Here is a 24,794-nt window from a genome sequence, read left to right as displayed (position 1 = left end):
CGATATGGAAGCAAGTTCAATTTGATTATTGAAGATGAATTTCTACAAAGCATGAGAACCATCCATAACTCATCAAAAAGGACAACACTTTTTTGCTTACAGTCTGGCGACTAAAACTCTTCAGATAATAAGCCCTTACAACCGTTATTATACAGCTATTATGCGATTTTGAATTGATTAATTAATTAAAACTGGAGTATGAAAGCAAATTTTATCAATGATTCAACTTTCCTAACGCAGAAAAATCGGAAATCAAATCTTCAAACAATATAATAGAATCATCCACAACTGACGCAGTATCTGTTCCAATGCAGCGTTTCGGTACAACCCAATACAATTCCATCGGGGTTTGTTTGGAATTACCAAAGCAAAATCGCTGCCATGTCTGTGAATTGGTCATTTTTGGATGATCAGAAAACGGATTGTGAACTGTTACTTGAAATCCCATCATAATTTGACGTTTTGAATCCCACAAAAAGAAATCAAATCTAGGATAATTCGGAGATTCGGGAACAAACAAGCTCGTGATGTTCTTGTGGAAGGATGTCTTTGGGGGTAGCTTGTTTGTCAAAAAACGAACCACGGACTTGATTTCAATACTCTTTCTTTCAGTAGAATCTTCTGGTGATCCAATTTTAGCAATATTTGCAACCTTTCTGAATTCAAAAGTAAAGAGCTGCGATAATTCCAGCATAGTAGTGATGTACATTTCGCTAATTTTACCCTTAATGCTGTTGGGATAGTATGTTTCTTTCAAAACAATTTCAGCAAGAAACCCAAGGCAAGTCATAAGACCACGACCGTGGTAGTATAGCAATGCACGACGAGCTATGGGATTCAATGCAGTAATGATTTTATGGCCGTCTTCATCTTCAATAATATTAAAGAGTTGTCGGTCCATTCCAATGTTAATTTCGGGAGGTGATAGTCTTAGAGCCATGCGAGAGATGCATTCTTTAAGATTGTTTTTCTTTTCATCCGATAACTTGTCACAAAACTTGCCATGACTGAAAGCCATATCCCTGAATCGTTCCCTTCGATAGAGTATTGTCTTTTCAATCAAACATTTTTCTGGTTGCTTCCAAAGCAAATCCAATTCGTATGGAACTCCACCCGTCCAGAACAACGCATCCATAGCCTCTTCAGATTCGTGATCGACTTTTGTGTTATCTTCAAGCAAGTAATGGTCACACCACACCTTGAATTCTTCTTGGTCAAAGCGGTGACTCGAGAGATCGTGAGTATGCCAACCTTTCATTTTAGTTGGATATCCTTCGTTGCTGGCAGATGCTGAAACAATTATCTTGATGTTCGAGTTTTGGTGGTTGGAAAGGTAGTTGATGAGACTGAAAGGGAAATCCTTGATAACCGAAGGATCGAACAAAGCATTGTGTTGGTCAAAAATTACAATCCATTGAAGCTTATTCAGGTGAATATAATTGACAAGTGACTCCATCATCATCATCATTTCTTCTTTGTTACTCTCAGTAACTGCTTGACACCATTCCACGATAGACTTTTCTCCAATAGTATCATCATAAAATGTAGTGACAAGTTCTCTGAGGATATATCCAAACTTGTATGCTCTCCATGCAGCACAATTATTGATGTAGGTGACTCTGTAATTTTCTCGGTTCAGGCGATATTCAGCAGCCAGCAAATACAGCAAATAGCTCTTTCCAATTCCAACTGGGCCTCGTACATAAATTCCGTAAAAGTCTTTTACACTAAATAAGTCAAGTTCGTTCTTCAAGAGGGGATAAGACTTTGTCATAACCACAAACACTGTGTTTTCCTCGACTCTAAATCGCCGTTGAAGTCGATTAGGAGAAATCAGAGGAAGAAACAGAGAGGCAAGGTTGGTGGAAATGGTGGGGATCGAACGCAGAGCTTCTTGTGACTTGGCAGCAAATTCTACAGTTGCCTTCAGTGATGATATGGCAGGTAGAGGAGGGAATTCAGGAGTTACAAGGTCGATTGGTCGTTTTCTTGGGTTTGGTCGATGTTTTGTGGAAGACATTGCTGAAAGCATCAAGAAATGAAATGAAAGAAAGGAAAAGTTGCACTACAATTAATGTTGTACAAGAAATGTAAAATCTCATTTCATACTATTTTTATTATACAACAAAAGTTAATCAAGTCACTGACATTTTTACTAGTTTTTAGTTATTTTAGCTGTTATTCTCATTCAAGAAAAACGGTATTATCCGGTGCTCTTTACATACTGCTAATGTCACATGTAATATTGGCCAAAGTAATACCCAAGCTGGTTGTTGGTCAGAAGTCAGGCCAACTCGTCAAAAATAACCAATAAAATGGCACTCAATCCAATTTTCATGTGGTGACTATACCCGCAAACTATTCTTTCCGGGTATAATCGGGAAACAGTAACCATTGACATTTCTGCAGGTTGAATGCAAAATTCCGATACATGCTGTGATAGCACATTGTCAGGGTCAGGGCTCAAGAGTATGACTGGGCGTCAATGCGTATTTAACAAACAATAATATCTTTTTGGTTTTAATCAAACTGTTTTGTCAAGTCTTTGTAGAATAATGATTGTCGACATTGCCCTTATTGCCAGTCTAGCGATTGCTTCAGTGGCTGCTCATGCGTCTGGCGATATTGTCAAGTCCAATGCACTCTCTAGTGTAAAATCTTCCAGCCATCGTGCTGCCGTCAATCCAACAATGTCCTATACTTTGGGTGCTCCATTGTTGACTGGATCAATGTCCATCTATTGTAAGTGATCAGCAAATACGTATAATTGGATTGTTACAAAATATTGAATGTCGGAGACCAATATTTTTAGTCAATTACCATTCTATAGCTATTGCAAAATACTAATTTTAAATTGCACTTTGTAGATATCTACTATGGTACTTGGAGTGCTGCTCAAAAATCCATTATTGAAGATTTCACCAATGGGCTTGGACAGTCTACGTGGTGGGGCGTACTCAAGGGTTACTATTCTCAACAAACCACCTCTGGTCAAAAAACATTTGTAAGCGGAGCCTGTGCGCTTGGTGGAACTGTCAGCGACAACTATACGCTTGGAAAGTCGCTCTCTGGAACCAATATTCCCGATCTTATCAATACATATGTTGGATCGGGTGCACTCCCAGACGACCCAAATGGCGTGTACGTTGTATTGACTGCTCCCGATGTCAGCGAGTCTGTGCGTGCTGATGCAAGCAATACTGGCACCTTTTGCAAAGACTACTGTGGCTATCACTTGACCACCACTCTTGCTTCAGGCTCCCGTGTGCCCTATGCTATGGTTGGAAACCCAAGTGTCTCGTGCATGAACGGCTGTGGTCCTTCACAAAATGCAAATGCGTCACCTAACGGTGATGCTGGTGTTGATGCTATGCTTAATACTGTAGCTGGACAGATTGCCTCGGCTGTCATCAACCCTCAATCCGATGGTATTCGCGCCTGGCAGGATGCTAATGGATTTGAAGGAAGCGATCTTTGCTCCTTCTCATTTGGAACAACAGCCAAGACTGCTAACGGAGGTACCTACAACTTGGGATGGGCAAACCGCAATTTCCTCATCCAGCAAAACTGGGATTTAACATCACAGTCCTGCATTTCTGGTGGTACTGGTACTCCACCACCAATTCCAAGTTCTAGTACCACTACCGTAACTACCACTACCGTAGCTACTACTGCTGTATCTACTACCGATGGATCTACTACTGCTCTACCCACTACTGATGTAACTACTACTGCTGTATCTACTACTGATGGATCTACTACTGCTCTACCCACTATTGACGAATCTAGTACTACACGCACCACCACTGCTCGTACCACTAAACGTACTACTACTGCACGCACCACTACTAAACGTACTACTACTGCACGCACCACTACTAAACGTACTACTACTGCACGCACCACTACTAAACGTACTACTACTGCGCGTACCACTACTAAACGTACTACTGCTGTACCTACTCCAACTACCGGTTGTGATTTCCACGACATTTGCTGCCTCTATGTTGGTCATAACTGCGACTATTGGCAATGATTATCATGATATCTTTTAATGGTATACATACACATTTTTAATGTGTAATTGATTATTCTTTTGTTCATGGAAAATTGTGAATTGCATCCCTTGAAAATTTTATTGTATTTTAAGCTTTTTACAGCTATATTCATATAAAATGAATCACTAAATAAAGGTGTCAAAGTACATACTAAACGGCCAGTCTATGAAATGATGATTCACCTAATTTATTGAAAATGTGTTTTTTAAGCAGGCCCTTCTGATGATTGATATAAAAACAACTACAATCTGTGTTTTCTTGAACTAGAGCGCAAGTATGCTTGACATGCTAGGATAGTAAAAAATAGTTTGTACAGAGTTTGAGAACAGTCCAATACAATATTTGGATTGCAGGATGGCCATGCCAAAAAACAACTTCAGTTTAAAACTATAGTTTGATTTTATATCATAAAACGGATGTCTATTGAAAAAGTAGTCAATTTGTAGTAACACATACTCGACCACTGTATATTCCAAAGCCAAATTGAAACAACCCATTCAAGATAATACTTCATCTTATGTAAACGCAGTTGTAATTTTGCCATTTAGATTCAAAACATCACCTAAAGATATTTGGCACACGAAAATTGATTTCTTGATTTGGAAAAACTCGAAAGTTGAAAACTTTATTGACAGTTTTACAATGGCAGATGTGAATGATTCACATAAATTTGCATTGCAGGCTGAAAATGAAATTAAACAGCAGGTATATACCTATTTTGATCACAACCTACTGTTTAAATATTCATTGGGTTTGAGATAGATGCATGATTTAATTATGGCAAGAATGGCTTCATTGCTCAATTTCATTTATTATACTCTGATCCACTAGCAAAAATAAATAGTATTGACATTTTATTTGTGTATAGGTTGATATTTTGACTAGACAAAAAGATGAGGCTGTTTCAAGGGCCGATAGCCTTACTACTGGTAAAATATGTTGCTATTACGACTCGACTGCCATTAGACTTGTATTTTCCAAAGCGACTGGATATGTCGCGTAATGGATTTAGACAATACCGAATAAATACAAGAAGGGTGGATAAAAGCTAATGTGAATAGACTGGATACTAACTTTAAAATATCAATGTATTAATGCCTGCCTATACATTTTCTCCATAAAAATAACCGGGATACAGAACTTGAAAAGGAGCAGTCAGTCACTCGTCAGATTATCAAAGATAAAAATGATATCGAAAAGCAATTAAAGCGAGCTGCAGGTAATATTTTGCAAATAGCCATGCTTTGAAATCCACATATTATCTGTATACAAAGTATTGATTGGCTGGCTATTAAATGGAATTGTAGTTTTGGTGAATCGGACCCGAGACAAGACTGCTATGCAAACACTTTTGGATGAAAACAGTAGACTCAAAATTGAACTAGAACTACTTGGTGATCAAAAACTCCAGGTATACATTGTTCTTGGATCCATCTTTTTTGCTTGATTGTGAATATATTATAGAATAATCACCATTTAACACTTGTTTTGAAATCTCGCATACTAAACTCATCACATTACTATATTTAATACACTCATCAATTACGTTGGTTTTATGGAAATGCTAGAATGATGCGCTTAAAGAAAATATGCATATAATTGTTACACAGGCAGACAATCAAAAAAAGACTCTTGAAGTTAAAATTTTAAAGTTGACAAAACAGCTGCATGATCTTTACGAATCAACACAAACCCAACCACCTACAGCACCAGAATTAGTCACTGAAAATTTAGAAAATGAATCATCTAAAGATGCAGCTTATATGACCGACGTTGCTGACATTGAGATTATGCGTGCACAAGTCAAAGCACTCGAACAAGTTCAAACCAATTTAAGAGCTGACAAGACAAATCTTGAAGAGACTGCCATAGTATTGAAGTTTGAGCTTGAAGATATAAAGTCTCAATTGGATATAGAGCGTAAACGTGCTGGAGGATCTACCGAAGTGCTAGGATCATTAGCAGCAGCAAGTCAATCTGCCAAATCATGGTGGTCACGCTCACAGCAGCAAGGAGCAAACCAAACTCAGACCAGCACTACATTAGCTGCACACTCTACATCAAATATTGGTGGATCTTTGGAAAATATGGAAAGTGGGAGAACATCAGTAATTGCAAACACTGCATCAGGACAACAACCAAATTCCCATCGTGCTTCAATCGTGCCATTGTCTTCATCGGGCAATCTAGTTGCACCAGCTGTAGTTGTGACTTCCTTTGCACCCGCACCAACTGTCCAAACAGGCTCTACGCGTACTGGTTGGTGGCCAAGAACGGTTGGTTCTACTGCTAGCACCAATCCATCTCCAGTACCTTCTACTACTACGTCACCATCAGCAGCCTCAGTTCCGCTCTGTCAATCTTTATCAACCGATGCATTAGTAGATCAGCCACACCATCTTGATACCAAGCATCTAGAAAAAGCGCTAAAATCAGCACAGGAAGAGATTGATCGTTTAAAGGCAGAGCTTGATACCGCCAAAAATGCAATTGCTCAACATCAGCTTTGTGTGCCTGTTGCTTCTAATTCCACCTCGACTGCAAACATTGAAGAGCTTGAATCTCGTCTCAAGCAGTCTCAAGATCAAATCAAACAGCTTGAAACGCAGTTATCCGTTGCCCATCAATCTCTTACTGCTTCAAATTCAATCTGCAAGACAATTGAAACGGAATACGAAAAGCTTAAACTTGATACGCAAGCGGATAAGGAGCTGCTACGCGAGAAAATGGAGTTGATTCAAAAGACTGAATTGGATCAGCATCATCTTTCCGATTCGACAGAGAAAATAAGCTTATTAAATGACAGTACAGCTATATTGCTTCAAGAAAAGGAAAAAATGAAGCAAGAAATGGATAGACTGGAGTATCAACTGAATGAAGCTTCCAATAAACTGGAAAAACTAGAATCGACAAAGGATGCTGGCAATAATGTCAAGGACGACGCTGAAGCAATTGAAAAACACCGTGCAATGATTCGGGATATGGAAACTTGTCTCTCAGACCTCAAAAGTCAGCATTCTAAAGAAATGAGTCAACTCACTGAACAACATGCGCACCATGTTGAAGCCGAGAAAAGCAAAATTACGGCCGAGTTGAATCAAAAACATACCCAAGAATTGGAGTACCTTGTTGCATCCCACAAGGAAGAAATTGAGACTATACGAAAACAGTATGAATTGGTAGCATCTTTCACCCCTTCATCTGATCAAACGAGTACTCAGCTTGATGTAGACGAAATTCTCAAATCCGCTCACGATAAACATGAGCAAGAGATTACTGCACTAAAGTTGGCTCATGAGCTTCAAAATGAGTCTCTCAAAAAAGAACATCAATCAATGCTAGATCAACAACAAAAAAGTGCACAGACTGACATGGCTCATCTCCAAACAGAGCTGCAACATTTCAAAGACAAAGCAAATCACTCTGTTGAAATCGATACCATTGATGCCCTTCAAAAAAAAAGTGAACAGGATCAGCAAAATGCTACAAATGCACTCACGGCACGCATTGCAGAACTTGAATCCCAGTTATGTGCCAGTAAAATATTTGAAACATCAACCATCGCTGATCTGACTACAAAGCATAAATTAGAGCTTAAGCAAAAGCAACAAGCAATTGATATGGAGATGAACAAACACAAACTAGCATTGCAAGTACTTGAACAAAATCACGAAGCAACACTTAAACAAACACGTTCTTCACTTGAAACGTGTCTGCATGATCAAACACAACAGTTTTCTGCCTTGCAGCATCAAACCTCGGAAAAGATATCCGAGTTGAAAGCTCAGATTGGCAAACACCACGATGAGACTGCTATATTGATCAAACAGATTGATGCTCTCAAAAAGGAGATTGATACGCTGCACAAGCAGATGAGCCAGAATAAAGAAGTAAATGATACGTTGATCAAGAGTCTTCAAGAGCAGCTAACCATGGTACATGATGATCGCGAGTTGAATGAAAAAAGACTGCGTGGTGACATGGTCGAGAAATCCAAAAAGGAAAAAATGGAGCTAGACTTACGGGCGAAGGAGCGTGCCGAGATAGAAGAGCGTTTCAAAAAAGAAAAAATGGATATGGAAAACCGATACAGGCTGGAAAAAACAAAACTGGTAACCGATGTTGAAAGAGCTCGCAAGGATTTTGAAACATTCAAGGCTGAATCGGTCAAAAAATATGAAAAAGAAATTATTCAAAAAGCTGAAGAAGCATTCAAAGCACAACAGAAACTCAAGCTTATTGAAACCGAACTGTCCACTATCAAAGCTGAATCGTCCAAAGTGGTAGAAAGTTTGAATGCCAAAGTAGCAGATTTGACCAAGCAAATGACTAGTCAATACGCTGATTCTGACAGGATTAAACAAGAAGAGAATACACTCACTGAAAAACTGCACTGTTTGACTGAACAACAGAGTGAACTTCAGTCCAAATATGATATTCTATCTCAAGAGCTCGAGGTTGCACGAGCCTCTAATGAAAGATCATCAAAATCGTTGCTTGAGCGGGATGAGATCCATAAAAAGATCAAGGCACGCAATGACGAGTTGATACACGCGGAAGCTGTTTTTAAAAGATCAATCAATAGATTAGAAAAGGAACGTGATGAAGCAATTTCCCAAGCAACAAAACTTGCTGCTTGTCAAGCTGAACAAGATGCACTTGTCCAAACCCATAAAGCAGAGTGGGATGCTGCTAAATCTACCAATGGATCAACTATTACCGAACTGCAGTCCAAGGTCGCTAAATTGATGCAAGATAACGATATAATATCCAAGAAACTAGCAGAGACCGAGAATGAAATGAAAATAGTCGAACGCAAGAGTGCACAACTTGTCAAGGACATTCAAAAGCAGCTTATCAAGGAACGCAAGCAACGCGAGGAAGATGACACGTTGGGCCAGTTGCAGAATCTATCATTAAAAACATCTGGATCTACCATTCTTGGTACAAGTGCGTCACATGGACAGCTCAACGAATCTTTGCAAAGTAACCCGAAAATGGAACGACTCACTGGCGACTTGCTGTCCCTCGCGCAAGAAAATGAAGTTCTCAATCGTCGTGTGCGGCATGCCGAGGACGAGCTTAAAAGTGCATCTGATCGAATCAACAGTATAACAAACGAGTTAGACCACAAAGAAAAGGAACTAGGCCAAAAATCAAAGATTATCCAGCAGTATATCCTCCAAGACCATGCATCAATGCTTCAGCCAGATACCAAACTCAAACCCACCCACACATTCAATATGAATATTTTATCTTCTGTCACTGCCATGAGCAAGGTTGATCCAGCAATTCTAGCCAACATCAATTTGAAAATGCAAAAGCTATTAGAGGAACTAACAGGGAAAATGCTTAAAATGGAAACAGCACTTGAGAAAAACGGCATCACAATATCATGATTTAGTTTAAAAATAAAATCTTGTTCCTGTAGTCGCAATTGCATTTAGAAAAAGCATCATATATACATCAGTGTATTATAGTTCATTGTGATTTGAAAAACAGGTTCAAACATCTTGGCTAATGCAACAGTATCAAGATAGAATGCCACAAAAAAGCTGATGGTGTACTTTTGAATTTGCAATGCCATGTATTCGATTGAATTGATGTTTATCTAGCCTCGAATTGAACCACTTGCAAATAAAATGTTAGTTTAGTCAAAATGCCATCAACAGTGCAACTCAAGACCATCAATGCATACTTCTTTTTGTGCGCTTCTTGTACATAATGCGATATCCACAGTCTTTGCATCGGATAGGCTCTCTGGGTTTGATCTGGTTCAATGCCGTGCATTCTATAATTACATTCAAAACAATGTCAATATCTCTAACAAGAATATATCAATAGCTTCAACAAAACCAAGAGACATGGCAATAAAGTCTCACCACCACATGTGTATTCAACATCAACTCTGGGCTGGCGCTGATGAGTTGCTTCGTGAGCACCTCCAGACGCAGTAGTATTATTGTGGGCTGCAGAACCACCGTTCTGTGAAGCACCACCAGCACCCCATCCTGTTCCATTTCCAGCACCGTTACTAGTATTTTGGAATCCCCAATTGTCCTGTGAAGCCATTGTAATAGTTGTAAAGATTGGAAAAAAGAAACTGGTTTAAAAAAATACTTTTACAGCGTATTCATGTAAAACGAAACAATTGGTTTGAAATGGCCGAGTATTCGTTGTACTTTCAATTCTTTCAAACAACGACTATTTTATAATGCAAACTATAGTTTTAAACTGGAATGATTGGTACAATTCTACACTGCACAATCACCCAATTCGACTACAATCCAAATGTTGGATTCAACTGCCATCAAACTCCTGTATTCTAATATCAGATACGTTATAGTTCAAGAAAACAAAGAATGCAACTGTTGGTTTGATATCAATCACTAAAAGAGCAGTCAATTAAAAAGTTTAAAAAACACAATGTTGGCCAGTAAACTGACACCCATCATTCCATGAAACTGACTGTTTAGTATACATTTTGGCATTCTTGTTCAATGGTATTTTACATGAACACAATAATTTAAATTCAATCACCCATTGATGATTTTATAAACCATGCTACAAATTAGTTTTTAGGAAAGCCAACTACAATCAAAGTTTTGAGAGCTTTTTCATTCTCATGCAATTCAAAGGTCTTGTTTGCTTTTACCACGTCCAACAGGCGAGGACGATCTTGAAGATTGGGAAGATGGACGCCTGGATTTTAAATCATGATGAGCGTTTGGGCTACGATTGCGATGATAATAATCAGAATGCTCATGCCGCTCGCGCCTGGATGATCTGCTTTGTTGATCTCTAGAATTTTGTATAGCACGACTTGATGATACACTTTTATCATTTTTATGTCGAATGTTTTGATGATTGCTGCTTGTAGTATTGACGCTACTCTGACTACTAATAGATGACTCACTACGACGCCTTGATCTCTTGTGGGAGCTTGGACTGCGGCTAGAAGAGCGTCTTGATATTTTTCTGGACTTGTGCGATTTTCTCTCGCGACTACTATCATGGTGTCGATGTCTTGCAGCCCTTTCAGAGTCTCTATCAGATCTACTTTGAGAATGACTATCATGGTGTCGAGAATGAGCAACACGGCCATTACTACGACTGGATTCACCTCGTGGTCGTTGCTCGTTTTCCGAGTCTACAGCTTCGATAGAATCGTTAGTTTTCAACGAATTCGAACCAGGTCGATCACGACTGCGTCTTGAATCAACGTGTTTTGAGTCGCGTGTGTCGTCTCGACTACGACGACGATCCCTGTCTCTATCATGCCTATCATGTTGCTGGCTAGAGTCAGAATACTGATCTTTATCTTCACGGTTATGATATCGGTTTGAATGACGTTCACGGGATCTAGATCTATCAGTTTTTCGACGACTTTGAACCGGCATGGCAGTAAACTTGTAACCCTGATCATTAAAAAATTAAAACACAACGGTTTTAAACATAAAGACAGCAACACATTGGATAGATTGACTCACCTCGAGTGAATTGACTCGGGTTTTAGATGAATCTTTTGATTGATTTACAGAGTTCTGATGACCCAATGCTTGAGAGACGGAGCTCCGCTGAATTCGTTCTTGTTCCATCTTTTCTCTTTTTAAAGAAAGATTTACAGCAAGTTTCTCATCTTGTTCCTATGAAAGCACGTAGATGAGCCAACACATGTTAGTACAAATACAATATGGAGTGTAGGGTATACACATACCCTTTTATTGCGAATCTCTTCGATTTTTGAATCTAAAAACTCTTTTGGAATACCAGTGGGAGACGACTGCGCACTCAGAAGCAACTTCCACAACTCTTCCATGAACGATAAAGTATGATGTTCTAAAAATCCAGTAAGTTTGATTTGAATCTGCCGAGGATCAGTCTAGAATGCACGACAAGCATGAAAGCAATCAAGTGGGTCAGCTTTTCTAGCAGTGAATCCATGCACGAATAGATATCAAAATGTAGACATCACCTCTTCGTCGAGCAGATTAAATATGAATTCCAAAACAACATCATCCTCGAACCCAAGTAGATCGCCCACTTTTTTTGCAATCCAAGGACGGATAGTCTTGAGTTGGACTTTTTTCATATCGACCTATGTTTATAGATATCCAAGCAGATTAAAACATGAGTTGAGTCTTGCCAATGACTTGCATGGACACTGCAGTGTGGAACACATGCACCTGAACAAATTGATGGACACGAGACTGGTATTTCCACAACAGAACATGAGCTGACAGGATGATTGATATACCTTTTTAGAGAAGCATTCAGGAAACAACAGAGTTTTGAGGAGTTTCTTATTCTTGTCACCAAACCGAGTATCCTGCACGGCACTTGAACCCTAGAGAATAACAAGGATTAAAACGTAGCAACAGACAGCAGTGAAAGACAAGAAACTTGCTCTAAAGTTCATGATTATAAAGCAACCAAAACACAATAAAATGGAAAGAATACGAAATTGTTAATGGCAAGATGCACTCTTGAATGGCATGAATTCAGCAGTAAAGTCTAGATCCAAGTCATGTGTGCTTGTTCTTTTCTTGATAAATTCATGTCGACTGTTTTAAGAATGGCTCAACGTACTATTGCTCAAGCTGTTGTGTATGGCGTAAGTATGGATTGCTGTCATGTATCAAGTATTTCGCTTACATTTGACCATGAATTAGGCTCACGAAACTGCTAATGCTGCAGCTCCCACTGTGTTCTCTAAATCATTGCCTGCGTCTGCACTGGCTGGAATTCAATCTCAATTGGCTGCGTCCAACTTTCTAGGAAAAGCTCAAGAAGTTCGTCTGTAAGTTACTTGATCATGTAATGAGATCTTGATGATAAACTGAATCCTGTGCAGACTGTTTGGTGTTCCAGGCATTGATGCTCCAATCGTTGGAGTGGTTGGTCTTGGCAAGCCTTGTACTGATGTTCAGGCTTCTGCTGAAACGGCCCGTTTGGCTGTAAGTCGATCGCATGTTTATTACTGTTTTCTACCATTTCATATTCAACATTTATCCAATGAAACCAGGCTGCATCTGCCATCAATGCCTTGCATCTGTTGGGCAAGAAACAGGATCTCAAAGTCAAGTTTGATCATCTTGGTCATGGTGTTGGTAAAGTAGTCGTTTGTTGGCTGGATCTAAAGGTTGCATAATATTCATTCTTGTTGCATAGGCACTTCTGAGGGTGCCCATTTATCCACTTATGCATACGACGAACTCAAGGGTGCAGACAACAAGGCTTCTCCTGTCACTGTTTCTGCCATGGAAGGTGCATTCGAAAAGGACGAATGGCACGTTGGCAGTGTTCTGGCTCAATGTAAGTGACCCGCATTTTGAATCCATGTTCTAGTCCATATCGACACGCTGAATCTTGTTCAATCCTAAATCGTTTAGCCCAAAACTATGCTCGCCATTTCATGGAAACACCTGCCAATTACATGACTCCCACCATTTTCTCCAACAATGCTGTCGAGATCTTCAAGGGAATTCCAAATGTTACTGTCACTGTGCGAAACTCTGACTTTATGGAAGAGAAAAAGATGGGATCGTTCCTGTCTGTTTCGCGTGGCTCAGAGCAACCTCCTAAACTCTTGGAAGTTCATTATAATGGCGGTGTTGCTGGTACAAAGCCTCTTGCCTTTGTGGGAAAGGGTAAGTAGACTCAAGTCTTGTTTTTGCTTGTTACGTTGGTGTCATTATGCTGCTCACTCTAGTACTGACTGTTTATTCAATTGTGCACACTCTTCTAATCTGGATACATTATCAAGGTGTTACCTTTGACTCGGGTGGTATCTCGTTGAAGCCCCCTACCGATATGGCTTTGATGAAGGGTGATATGGGCGGTGCTGCCTGTGTTCTTGGTGCCACGTGGGGCATTGCTAAACTCGGTGTGCCCATCAATCTCTGTACCGTTATTCCTTTGACCGAAAACATGCCTAGCGGCCGTGCTACTAAACCTGGCGACGTTGTGATTGCCATGAATGGAAAAACCATCGAGGTTGACAACACTGATGCCGAGGGTCGTCTGATCCTTGCAGATGCCATCTACTACGCATCCACTACTTTCAAACCCCACTCGCTCGTTGAACTGTCTACTCTGACTGGTGCTATGGTCGTTGCTCTTGGATTCCCCTTTGCTGGTGTGTTTTCAAGCTCTGACGATCTGTGGAAGAAACTCGAGGCTGCCGGTGAAAAGTCTGGCGATCCATTCTGGCGCATGCCTCTTTCTGAAAAGTATAAGAAGCAAATCTCTAGTCACGTTGCTGATCTCAAGAACGTTGGTGTAAGTTTACATTGTATTTGTGACAATTGATACCAAGTTGACTCGGATTAAACTGATGCATTGACTACACAGGGACGTACTGGTGGCTCGTGCACTGCTGCCATTTTCCTTAAAGAATTCGTGCCTACTATTCCTACTGCTGAAGGAAGTGACGAACCTGCAAAACTTGCTCTTGATTATGCGCACGTTGGTAAGTCATGTATCTGTTTTGGTTTGAGATACAACTTTGCTAATAAATTAATATTTTTAGACATTGCTGGTGTTATGGAACAATCTGGAGCCTCTGGATATCTTGCCAAGGGTATGACTGGCCGTCCCACTCGTTCTCTGATTGCCTATGCTCAGAGCCTTTAAAATCATCACAACCTCTTGGTCGCGAATGTTTCAACTTTCACAAGAAATGCACTACATTAACATCTTGTATACTGATTTGAGCTGTGATATAACAAAACAACTGGATGTAAAAAGGGGGGAATAGTCGAGATTCAACAATAGTTTTATTGCCATGATACTCTAACATGGAGTCTTGCTCATTTCTGGCCGTGTAATTCATTCGACAGATGAAATTGTGATTATATAGAGCGATTGTATCAATGCAAGAAATCATGCCATTTGAATCCAGGTTAAATTCCTGAGGGTGAGAATTGGAAGCTGACGAACAAGTCATGTTTGATAGTCAACCTCAAAGTTGTCATGCATGGTTCAAGCCATAATACCAAAAACGAAAGCGATGCAAGTCGCACTGCATTGGCACTTGATGCCTCGGAAGAGTTAGATTTAAAAGAGTGGCCAGATTCCCTGACTCCTTTCAAGGCCATGGATGAATCCCTTCGGTGTCCGATATGCAAGGAACTTTTTGATGCTGCCATGATCTTGCCTTGCATCCATACATTCTGTTCACTGTGTATTCGTCAGAGTTTGCTTGTAAAGATGCAGTGTCCAAGTTGTGGAAAAGATGTTACTGGATTGCATGCCCTCAAAAACAATCGAGGTGTGGTGTAGTTTGTACTGGATATTGAATACTTTGACTATTGTCACAAACCGATCATCTGGATGTGCATTACTCTAATGATTTTAATTTTGAACTCGCTTATTCGAACCCAAGTTTTGGACGATCTTGTGTGGCAATACAAAGAGATTCGATCAAATTACATGATTCCGCTGATGCAGATCGATGCTGGTGAATGGGTTTTATCATCCGAACTGCCATTAAATGGCTCGAGCAATCAGTCGGTGTATACTTCCAACACTACTCAACTGGAACAATCATTGCATTTATCACAAAAAACAACACCATCTTTACCAGCATCGCCATGCAGTACACGAAGGCATTCAGCCCGTCAACTTCAAAAACAATCGACTTCTTTTGATGCAAGTGAATACAATGACGATATTGATTCCGATTTTACGTATACACCCAACTCAAAATCTAAGCGACAGAGATTGACACGGAGTTCTACGAGTAGTAATAAACTGTCAGACGATGAACTTCAGCAACCATCTTGTAAACTCAGCAAAGTCAAGGTAGCATCTCCAAACCAGACAGTTGCTCCAATTGAAGATTTTGATGGTGCTTCATCATCTATTTCAACTGAAGTTGTCAACCATTCTACCACACCAGAAACTACATCGACCACTAATATTTTGATATCCGGTACAGCAAATGTCAGCACGCTAGATAAATACCAACCACAAGGCAAGTCTTGGAATTGTATTCACGTAGATGGAACCCTTTCTGTACTATCTTGCAATGGCTGCTTCTATTTTGCTTTGGAGTATACAATAGTTGAATGTTTGATGGACTCTGCTGCTACAATCAGTAAACTTTGTCAAGGAATTCAGACAATGCAACATTGTTTAGTAATTTAGCGATACCAGTCATTTGATGAGATTGGCTGTTTATTAAACACCTTTAGTGTTTCATTTACATGAATGCGGCTGTAAATAGCACAGACAAATGTTCATTAAAACAAAATATTTAATGCATGAGATTGACTTGAAGCTAACTCGATTGTTTTTAGGAAATGATTTGGTGGTGTGTCCCATATGTTCGGATCGATTAAAAGTATGTCATCTCAATGCACATTTGGATAATGGCTGCAAGTCATCATTGCACCAGTCCAAGACTCTCACGTCACCAACACATTCTACGACTTCTCGTGTATTTCTATCCACTTCCAAAACAGCAAGTAAACTCTCATCACACACTGTTTATGGTGCTGCTCAACCAGCTGACAGTGCGCCGTTTTTGAACACCAACACCCCTAAACGTCTTCCCAAGCCATATCATCCCTATAGTTTGCTAAGCGACGCAAAGATTAAAAAAATGCTCAAAGTAAATACTGCCATCATTATGCCATGTATAAACCTATATCACCATTTGACACACTCATTTGTCAATACGTTTAATTGTAGGACGATGGTTTGAATTCCACTGGACCACGCAAATTACTTATTGAACGACATACTGAATGGATTACTCGGTATAATGCAAATTTGGATTCACGGCATCCTTTGTCGGATGTAGCTCTAAGAGTAAAGTTGGTAGATTGGGAGCGTAGCAAGAAAAATAATTCACATTCTCATGCAACCCCGTTTAAAGCTCATGCGACGCATCATGCGACTACCCAGGATCAGATTGCTGTCGAGACACATTTGGAAAAATATTCTAGTGGGTTTGACTCACTCGTAGAGCAGATTCAAGCTCAGCGTGCACGAAAAAAGGCCAAAATCAAAGACATGGAAACTACTGACCATGAAAAAGTGGTAGATGAGAATGAAACCACAAACCAGGTTGCTCATACAAACAGTAGCAGTAATATGGAAGATACCGACATCAATTCCAAAGATCTGCTTGTGGAAGACCCAACAAGGTGGAGCGACGAGCCATACAATGATGCCTACATAAGCACGTAGAAAAATGTATACATTATTCTACAATTGTATTCACATAAAATGGAACACTAAATAAAAGTCTCGGTACATAATAAGCATTCAATGTCTAGTATGAAAGCACACGAGCATTCAACGATTGCTTTAAAGCAAAATCAACAGTCATCGAGATCAATGTAGTTTGCTTTGCGTGAATACAGCGGCCAATGTGTAATAAAGCAGAAAGCTCTGCATGTTCGAACGGTAATGGATTGCATGACACGTGGATGGAAGGGACTGCCTGAGGGTTGGCTTGATTCTTCTTTTTATTTTTAGTTTGATGCTCAACAATTCTCGCAATAGTCTTGGCATTACAACATGACAGACTTTACTGGGTTGCGTCTTGGCTTTATTGGTGGAGGCAATATGGCTGGTGCAATTATTGGCGGACTGTTGAAATCCGGTCTTTCCGCATCCAATATTATCGTGTCAGAACCCTGGGACGAAGCTCGTGCTCGTCTAGTTTCACGGTTTAAAGTTCAGGTCACCACCTCAAACACTCAGGCAATTGCGTTTACCAATCAAAGCCAAACGACTCCTGTCGATGTTCTTATTCTTGCTGTCAAGCCTCAAGTCATGAGATCCGTTGCTGAAGGCATTTCGGACGCCGTCTTGACTCACAAGCCATTAATTGTGTCAATTGCTGCTGGAATTACCATTTCAAACTTGTTGAAGTGGTTGACATGTTCAGCCAAGAAAGGGATGACCGAGTCACCAGCAATTGTGCGATGCATGCCAAACACTCCTGCGTTGGTTGTCGAAGGAGCAACGGGTATGTATGCAGCTCCTTCAGTCACCACCAATCAAAAGGAAATTGTTTCTGCTGTGCTCAAGTCTGTATCGAAGCAAAACTACTGGGTCAAGGAGGAATCTCTGTTGGATGTCGTAACAGGCATATCTGGTAAGTTCATTTCAATGTATTGAACACTGATTTTGTGTAAAATATATTTGGTGATTGATCAACTGATGCTTTTTTGACCCATGTTAGGATCTGGTCCAGCTTATTTTTTCCTGTTGGTCGAGTGCCTCGAAGCCGCAGGAGTGAAATTGGGGCTTCCTGCAGATGTTGCTCGTGGACTTGCAGCACAGACTTGTTTAGGAGCGGGTCGCATGTTGACAGATACAGGCGAGGATCCAGCTGAATTAAGACGCAAAGTCACATCTCCAAATGGTACCACCGAGGCAGCACTCAACTCACTCGAAGGGAACAAGATTCGAGCCATCTTTGCTGAAGCCGTCCAGCGTGCTACCGAACGCAGCGCAGAGCTAGGATCGCTTTTAGCAAATAATTAACTCTAATAGCACATTGGTAGAGTACTGATGTGAGAATAAAGTCTTGGAAATACACAGATTAGCAAATAGCTATTTATTTAGATTGTACGTGTAGTGGATGAGCCAACTCATGCTCTGCTCATGCTCTGTTCAGTGCATGAATGCGTTGCTGGTATGCACTCCATCCGGCTTCTTTAAAGGCTTTGGCACGTTCAACCATGTTCTTGCTACCGTATATGCCACGGCCAACAATAATGACATCGCAATGGCTGTCCAAAATCACTTGCTGAGGAGTTCGATACTGCTGTCCAAGTTCATCGCCATCAATAGTGGAACTGCCAGATTCAGGCATTCCAACTCCAGGTGTCATGTAGATAAAGTCATCTAGACAACTCGATGTAGATTCCTTGTGATATCCAAGTCTATTCTGGCCAATAAAACCAAACACAAAGTCTCTGTGTCTGCAAGCCATTTGCACTGCAGCATCCGAATACAAGCCAGTAGCCAGCGATCCCTTGGATGACATTTCAGCAATCAGCAACAAACCTCTTGTCACTCCATTGGTCTCATCAGCCAGTCCAAGTCCAACTTCTTTTAATCCATGCACAACTCCCTCTCCAGGTAATGGATGAGCATTGGTGATATCAGCCCAATCAGCAATATGGTAAATCCCTTTGGAATACTGCAGCTTGACAGTATTGCCAATATCTGCAAACTTGCGATCTTCAAAAATCATAAACGAGTGCTTTTTCGACAGAGCGACAAGCTGGACAATGAGGTCCTGATCAAAGTCGGAGACAATATCAATATGTGTTTTGAGAATGCAAATGTATGGACCAAGAGTGTCTGCAATATGCAAGAGTTCGGCTTTTGTAGACACATCTGCTGCAATCGAAAGATTGGTCTGCTTCGAGTCCATAAGAAAAAGCAGACGCTTTGCTGCAGGATTGGAATGGTTGGCAATGCGCTGGGTGTAGGAGCTGCTCAAGAAAGACATTTTAGTTTAAATTATCAGCAAGTGTTCAAGACCTTCAATCGGCTCAATTGGCGTAATGTGTTGTCGTATTCACGTAAAGTGGAAAAAAAATCATAGAATAAATCGGTCTCACGAAATGATAATTTTTACCAAATTTACTAATCCAAGTTCTGTTCTTTTAGTGATTGATATCAAACCAACAGTTGCATTCTTTGTTTTCTTGAACTATAACGTATCTGATATTAGAATACAGGAGTTTGATGGCAGTTGAACCCAACATTTGGATTGTAGTCGAATTGGGTGATTGTGCAGTGTAGAATTGTACCAAACAATCCAGTTTAAACTTATAGTTTGCATTATAAAATAGTCGTTGTTTGAAAGAATTGAAAGTACAACGAATACTCGGCCATTCCAAACCAATTATTTCGTTTTACATGAATACAATGGTAAATTCAAATGGCTATTCTTTTTTGTTGGTGGGCTTTCTATGTGAATTGAAAAACTAGTGATGGAGAATAAAATAGTCAGAATACCAAACACATCTGATAAACGCAGTCAAAAATATGGCTCATACCTTGCTAATCATGGCAATAGATGGCCCAAACTGATTCGGGAATGTCAAACCACAATTACGGATCCATTCCGGCAATTTAGCTACAATACGGTCTCGCTTGAACCGCATGTCTAGAAATATAATGACTGCATAGTCATTCTTGTGCCTGATTGCGCGACCTGTTACAAAGCACAATACGCCTGCAATGTTATTAAATAGTCAAGTATAGTACCACATCATATAAACTTGCCTACAGACTGATTGACTGCACGCATACAAATGTTTTCGTAGTACTCTTTACCAGTAATGCCCGATCCAGTTTCTTTTGCCTATGCGTGTTAAATCATGCAAATCAATAATATCTCCAATCAAAGCAATACAAACTACACTTTGTACAAAACATTTACCTGCACATCAAAAAAGCGCATCCGTTCTTGCAGTTCTATTGAAGCAATATTGGCAAATGGAATTCCAACCATAATCACTGCTCTATGTATCCATATATAGTGCATATATTGAAATAAATAAACCCAGAAATCAACAAACATTTGCAGACTGTACTAATGCAATAAATACAACCACTTACCGTCCCATATCATCAGCAAAGTTGATTCCTTCGCTTAGCTTTCCTGATACCACAGCCAAAAGCATAGATCCGGTGAGTGTTGATGTGCTGAAATCTGTCTGACGAGATCTACTAATAGTGCTAGAGTAATCTTGCAGCACTTTATCAACCTCACCAACAGATGTGGGCTCAATGAAGATCTGTTCAGCGAACCAATCGCCAACAATTGAAAATATCAGTCCATCACATTTACATATTGACAAGATACCACACTAATGATTCAGTCAACCCACCTTCTTTTTTTTGGATATTCGGGTCCATATACCACCTGATTTCCACTGCTTTACTATGGCGTCCAAATAAGAATACGAAACAAAAAACACGACAATACCGCCCGAAATCACATTACTGTAATTGGCTATAGCTGCACCTGCCTCGTCCATCTAAAATGCACACCAATAGTAAAATATGCAAAATACAAATGCATTAGTGTTGAGATTGACTTTAAATGTGATATAAACGTAATAGTTGTAGATTTAGTTTACCATGTTTGTGTCAACTCGCTTCTCATGAGAAAAATTGAAATCCAATCCAGTTGGTCCTTGCGAGACACATATAGGCAGCAATGACGTAGAATTGATGACATGTCCACAAGAAAAAACATCAAGTCGATCATGTTGAACAGAAGGAAGCAGCTGCTCAATGAAATCATGGATAGGAGACATTGTTCCGCCAGTAAATACCACAGATCGAGCTTGCTTCAAAATAGGTGCAAAGCAATCGGCTGGATTTAGCAACAGATATTTAAACACGCAGTGGTGTGGATCTAATCCAAAATGCAACGGTTAGCCACAAAAATAAAATATATTATCCATTACAATGCTCAGATTCTTTATTTTGACTCGTATTGTTAATATACCTGTGCTGTAGTTGTATACAATACGTCCATTTACATCGGGATCGGTTAATGATGCCAAAAACGACTGCATAAATGACAGCGGAGATACACTTGTAGGAATAAAATTGGCAGTCTCGCTATTTTCTTTACGAGTTTCTGAAACAGCAAATCCCAAAAGCTAAGTATGTCAAACAATATAAGTAGACCGAATTCGCAATTTCTATAAACTTGATGGCTTTCTGCAGAATTATAAAAAGTACAAGTAAAACTCACTTTAAATGGTAAACGACTGTTTTCAAGATAAGTGAGAATTTTAAAGAGATTGAAATGATCAATTCCAGCCTTGTCCACAAACTCGCTTACAGACATGGCATGATTAGACTCTTGTGCTGACTTTGCTGCACTATAGGGCGTGTCTTGACTTTTGCAATGCAATGCATGGTCAAATTTTGTAGGCGATAGTTTTGCAAATAGTTGTTCAAACGCACCAAGTAGAACAAGTAATTGTTTGACATAAACCATGTTGCGACCAGCCAGTCTGTTTTTATACCTTTCAAAATATTTAGAAAGATGAGTCTTGCAATCGAGTATTTGATCAAGAGAGATGGTGTGACTGTATAATGAATTTACAGACTCAATAATGTTGTGCGCTTCATCTGTAATAATTTCCACGGTTAAATAAAAATCAACTAAAAGTCATTAGATTAAACATCATAAACAGCAAATTCCACTCAAACCTAACAGGCAAAAAAGTGTATACTTGCCTAGTATAATAATATTGTTTTTAAGGCGAAGTCCTATTGATTCTCTTGTCGATCGTTGAAGTAGCAAGTTGTACGGTATACAAATGATCTAGATATACAGTTTATAAGTGTTACACTGAAAAGTATTTTTTCATCTAAATGCAATTACCTCGGATGATTTGGCTGTATGCCGAGCACCATAGTATGGACAAGTAGCACTCTTTCTTCCTGCTTGAACAATTTCTTCGATATCACGAATACGCGCCTAAATTGAAGGTTACATTGATGTCGAGTCTAAAAACAACACAATGAATAAAACTCTGTGTCGCTTACGTGGATAGTGTCATCAAAAGTAACCATTTGCACTGGATCCTCGGTAAGGTAGGGACATCCGCCAGATGATTTGGACGATTTATCTGCAGATGTTTTTGCTTTATAAATTTACATTAATAAACGCAAATTACGTTTGTAGTGGGCTAAAAAACATCATGTAGCAAATAAACTGGGCTTAAAAATACCTTTTTGTAAATCCAGGCATTTGTCGTTAATTCTATGCAGTGATTGTAGTCTTGTCACACTCTGATTAATACAGAGATTTTTACGAGACCCAAGTGTAACACATTTGATATTTCCATACGCTGTTTTCTTGATTTCGTTTACAAACTGTGCAATTTGAGAATGCTTATGGATGGTGTTTCATGGTGTAATTAAGACATGATTAGTTTTTAAAAATACTACAATGGAAACAATCAATTGAACTTACTGTTCTGGCACAATAAATAATCTGAATCTCGAAAATTTCATCTAGATCCTTGTTTAAATCTTCCTCTTTTTCAATATACTGTAAAGACCTATACTCGCATGTCAGTTTTGCACGATTGTTCAAGGTGTAAACAAAACAACAACAGATTGAGATAAACTGACCATGGCTGGTTTAGTGAGTTGGACGATGGACTATTTTCGTCACTATCATACTCTTCAACAAGAAAGTTTTCTTTTTCTTGCAAGCCTAAATCTGATAAATTGGACTCTGCTTTTCGCTGTTGTATTCAATAAATATAGTTATGTGACTGATATACTATTGCAATGATTCAATAAAGCAATTGTAGTAATAGCAACCATGAACATACCTTGAAGGTAGATCGGGTAGATTCTATAGACTCGCGATTTCTGATTTGTTGCAGTCGAATCTCCCGTTGTTCTCTGGCATGTTTCTGCTTTTCAATCATGTCTGCAATCTCATTTCGTCTTCGTTCCCGATCATGGGCAATAACCCAATCTGGCTCATCTAAATGTAGCAAATATGATGCGGTAAATAATAAACTATTGACAGCATATTTAGTCATTGTTAGCCTCGATGTATTGTATCATTATACCTTTAATGCTTTTGTCAAGTAGATGCTGATCATCTTGCTCAGCAAGAAGGTCATTAATGGTTACAGTTTGTCGGTCTTTAAGCCATTTAAGCGCACTACAGATGATGCTCAGTGACTTTCCCTAGCATATTCAACTCGTTAGCATATTCGTATTGATAAACCATTCTAATCATTACTGTATTCACGTAAAATGGAACGCTAAATAGGAGTCAGAGTATAATAAACAGTTTCATGCCATGATTGCTAAGGAGTTTAATAGACAACACTGTGCCATCCAAGTGTTTTAGTTGGTTGGTCTCCTGGTGATTGGCATGGAAACAACAGTTGCATTCTTTGTTCTTCTGAACTAGATCGCGAATATATCTGATTTAGAATACACAAAGAGTTTGATAGCAGTTGAACCCAATATCTGGATTGCAATGAATAAATCTGGTGGATGTACAACGTATGGTTATACCAAAAAATCATTCCAGTTTAAAACTATAATTTGATTGTACTATACAATGGTCGTCGTTTGAAAGAATTGAGAATGGTAATAAAGCCAATTCCCAATAGAAAAGTACAACGAATACTGAACCATTATTTATTCTGAATCAGAATAGAAGCAGTGACTGCAAGATGAATACAAAGGCTCTGTTTTACATGAGTATGGCTGTAAAAGTACATTTGATGACCATACACTTACGGTTCCTGTGGGCGATTCATAGATTCCTACATGATTGTTATCCAGTGTTTTGTACAAACTATTTAATACCAAGTCAGTGATCTTCATGAAAACAACTATAAGGAGCAATCTTTAAGTAGCAACGCAGCTTGGATGAGCTGACTCTAATCGCCTATACTCTTGCAGATGACTGATTCCATTCAAAACACAATACTATCATGAGCTCTGACCTCTGCATGAATTTAGTTTGGATATCCCATGGCTGATATGGGAATGGAAACTCTTGCTCAATTGGTTTGGAAGGTGTCGCAGACATGCTATAGATTACAGTTGTATTCACGCAAAACAGAACACTTGAAGCGATTCCGGAATAAATAATGATTAATATTTGTTGCAGTTGCTAAAACCGGCTTTGATAAACATTGCCAATTTTCCAATATAAACACAATGTTCATCATATGATGCTCATGCAATCAA

The 24,794-nt window shown here is 39.4% G+C and overlaps 9 protein-coding genes across 9 annotated transcripts; 4 read left to right on the top strand and 5 right to left on the bottom strand.

The window, feature by feature from the left end:
- Positions 1 to 214: 214 nt before the first annotated feature.
- BATDEDRAFT_88894 (uncharacterized protein) lies at positions 215 to 2,020 on the bottom strand (the record flags this gene model as incomplete). Its single annotated transcript, XM_006679108.1, has 1 exon — positions 215 to 2,020. One exon carries the CDS (start codon positions 2,018 to 2,020, stop codon positions 215 to 217), a length of 1,806 nt encoding a protein of 601 aa, XP_006679171.1.
- Positions 2,021 to 2,555: 535 nt separating this feature from the next.
- On the top strand, positions 2,556 to 4,036 carry BATDEDRAFT_24861 (uncharacterized protein; the record flags this gene model as incomplete). Its single annotated transcript, XM_006678885.1, has 2 exons — positions 2,556 to 2,742; positions 2,868 to 4,036. 2 exons carry the CDS (start codon positions 2,556 to 2,558, stop codon positions 4,034 to 4,036), a joined length of 1,356 nt encoding a protein of 451 aa, XP_006678948.1.
- A 5,629-nt stretch (positions 4,037 to 9,665) lies between these two features.
- BATDEDRAFT_24859 (uncharacterized protein) lies at positions 9,666 to 10,130 on the bottom strand (the record flags this gene model as incomplete). Its single annotated transcript, XM_006678884.1, has 3 exons — positions 9,666 to 9,688; positions 9,757 to 9,849; positions 9,941 to 10,130. The coding sequence occupies 3 exons, from the start codon at positions 10,128 to 10,130 to the stop codon at positions 9,666 to 9,668; spliced, it is 306 nt and encodes a 101-aa protein (XP_006678947.1).
- A 560-nt stretch (positions 10,131 to 10,690) lies between these two features.
- On the bottom strand, positions 10,691 to 12,150 carry BATDEDRAFT_88892 (uncharacterized protein; the record flags this gene model as incomplete). Its single annotated transcript, XM_006679107.1, has 4 exons — positions 10,691 to 11,476; positions 11,549 to 11,704; positions 11,776 to 11,940; positions 12,034 to 12,150. The coding sequence occupies 4 exons, from the start codon at positions 12,148 to 12,150 to the stop codon at positions 10,691 to 10,693; spliced, it is 1,224 nt and encodes a 407-aa protein (XP_006679170.1).
- A 462-nt stretch (positions 12,151 to 12,612) lies between these two features.
- Positions 12,613 to 14,765, top strand: BATDEDRAFT_36951 (uncharacterized protein; the record flags this gene model as incomplete). The annotated part of the gene is made up of 9 exons (XM_006679072.1): positions 12,613 to 12,672; positions 12,731 to 12,858; positions 12,913 to 13,015; positions 13,084 to 13,168; positions 13,230 to 13,373; positions 13,451 to 13,708; positions 13,825 to 14,339; positions 14,412 to 14,529; positions 14,590 to 14,765. The coding sequence occupies 9 exons, from the start codon at positions 12,616 to 12,618 to the stop codon at positions 14,691 to 14,693; spliced, it is 1,512 nt and encodes a 503-aa protein (XP_006679135.1). The 3' UTR covers positions 14,694 to 14,765.
- A 267-nt stretch (positions 14,766 to 15,032) lies between these two features.
- Positions 15,033 to 17,255, top strand: BATDEDRAFT_24856 (uncharacterized protein; the record flags this gene model as incomplete). Its single annotated transcript, XM_006678883.1, has 4 exons — positions 15,033 to 15,330; positions 15,445 to 16,004; positions 16,288 to 16,674; positions 16,755 to 17,255. 4 exons carry the CDS (start codon positions 15,033 to 15,035, stop codon positions 17,253 to 17,255), a joined length of 1,746 nt encoding a protein of 581 aa, XP_006678946.1.
- Positions 17,256 to 17,588: 333 nt separating this feature from the next.
- Positions 17,589 to 18,563, top strand: BATDEDRAFT_24855 (pyrroline-5-carboxylate reductase; the record flags this gene model as incomplete). Its single annotated transcript, XM_006678882.1, has 2 exons — positions 17,589 to 18,171; positions 18,259 to 18,563. 2 exons carry the CDS (start codon positions 17,589 to 17,591, stop codon positions 18,561 to 18,563), a joined length of 888 nt encoding a protein of 295 aa, XP_006678945.1.
- Positions 18,564 to 18,613: 50 nt separating this feature from the next.
- On the bottom strand, positions 18,614 to 19,582 carry BATDEDRAFT_88516 (orotidine-5'-phosphate decarboxylase). The gene has a single exon (XM_006679106.1). The coding sequence runs from the start codon at positions 19,537 to 19,539 to the stop codon at positions 18,682 to 18,684; it is 858 nt and encodes a 285-aa protein (XP_006679169.1). The 5' UTR covers positions 19,540 to 19,582; the 3' UTR covers positions 18,614 to 18,681.
- A 504-nt stretch (positions 19,583 to 20,086) lies between these two features.
- Positions 20,087 to 22,907, bottom strand: BATDEDRAFT_11514 (uncharacterized protein; the record flags this gene model as incomplete). The annotated part of the gene is made up of 13 exons (XM_006678800.1): positions 20,087 to 20,271; positions 20,343 to 20,400; positions 20,473 to 20,560; positions 20,658 to 20,836; positions 20,930 to 21,079; positions 21,182 to 21,462; positions 21,556 to 21,712; positions 21,808 to 21,950; positions 22,023 to 22,190; positions 22,272 to 22,386; positions 22,447 to 22,542; positions 22,611 to 22,693; positions 22,796 to 22,907. Coding segments are annotated over 13 exons (1,815 nt in total), but the record flags the coding sequence as incomplete, so codon positions are not given.
- Between the last annotated feature and the right edge of the window lie 1,887 nt (positions 22,908 to 24,794).

This window comes from Batrachochytrium dendrobatidis, assembly GCF_000203795.2.
Source record: "Batrachochytrium dendrobatidis JAM81 unplaced genomic scaffold BATDEscaffold_6, whole genome shotgun sequence".
NCBI classification, from domain to species: Eukaryota; Fungi; Chytridiomycota; class Chytridiomycetes; order Rhizophydiales; genus Batrachochytrium; species Batrachochytrium dendrobatidis.
The sequence above is the reverse complement of the archived record's forward strand: the minus strand, read 5'-3'. Positions and strand labels throughout refer to the sequence as shown.

Coding starts and splice junctions, on each gene's coding strand:
- BATDEDRAFT_88516 (XM_006679106.1), bottom strand. CDS start 19,539: ATGTCTTTCTTGAGCAGCTCCTACACCCAGCGCATTGCCAACCATTCC.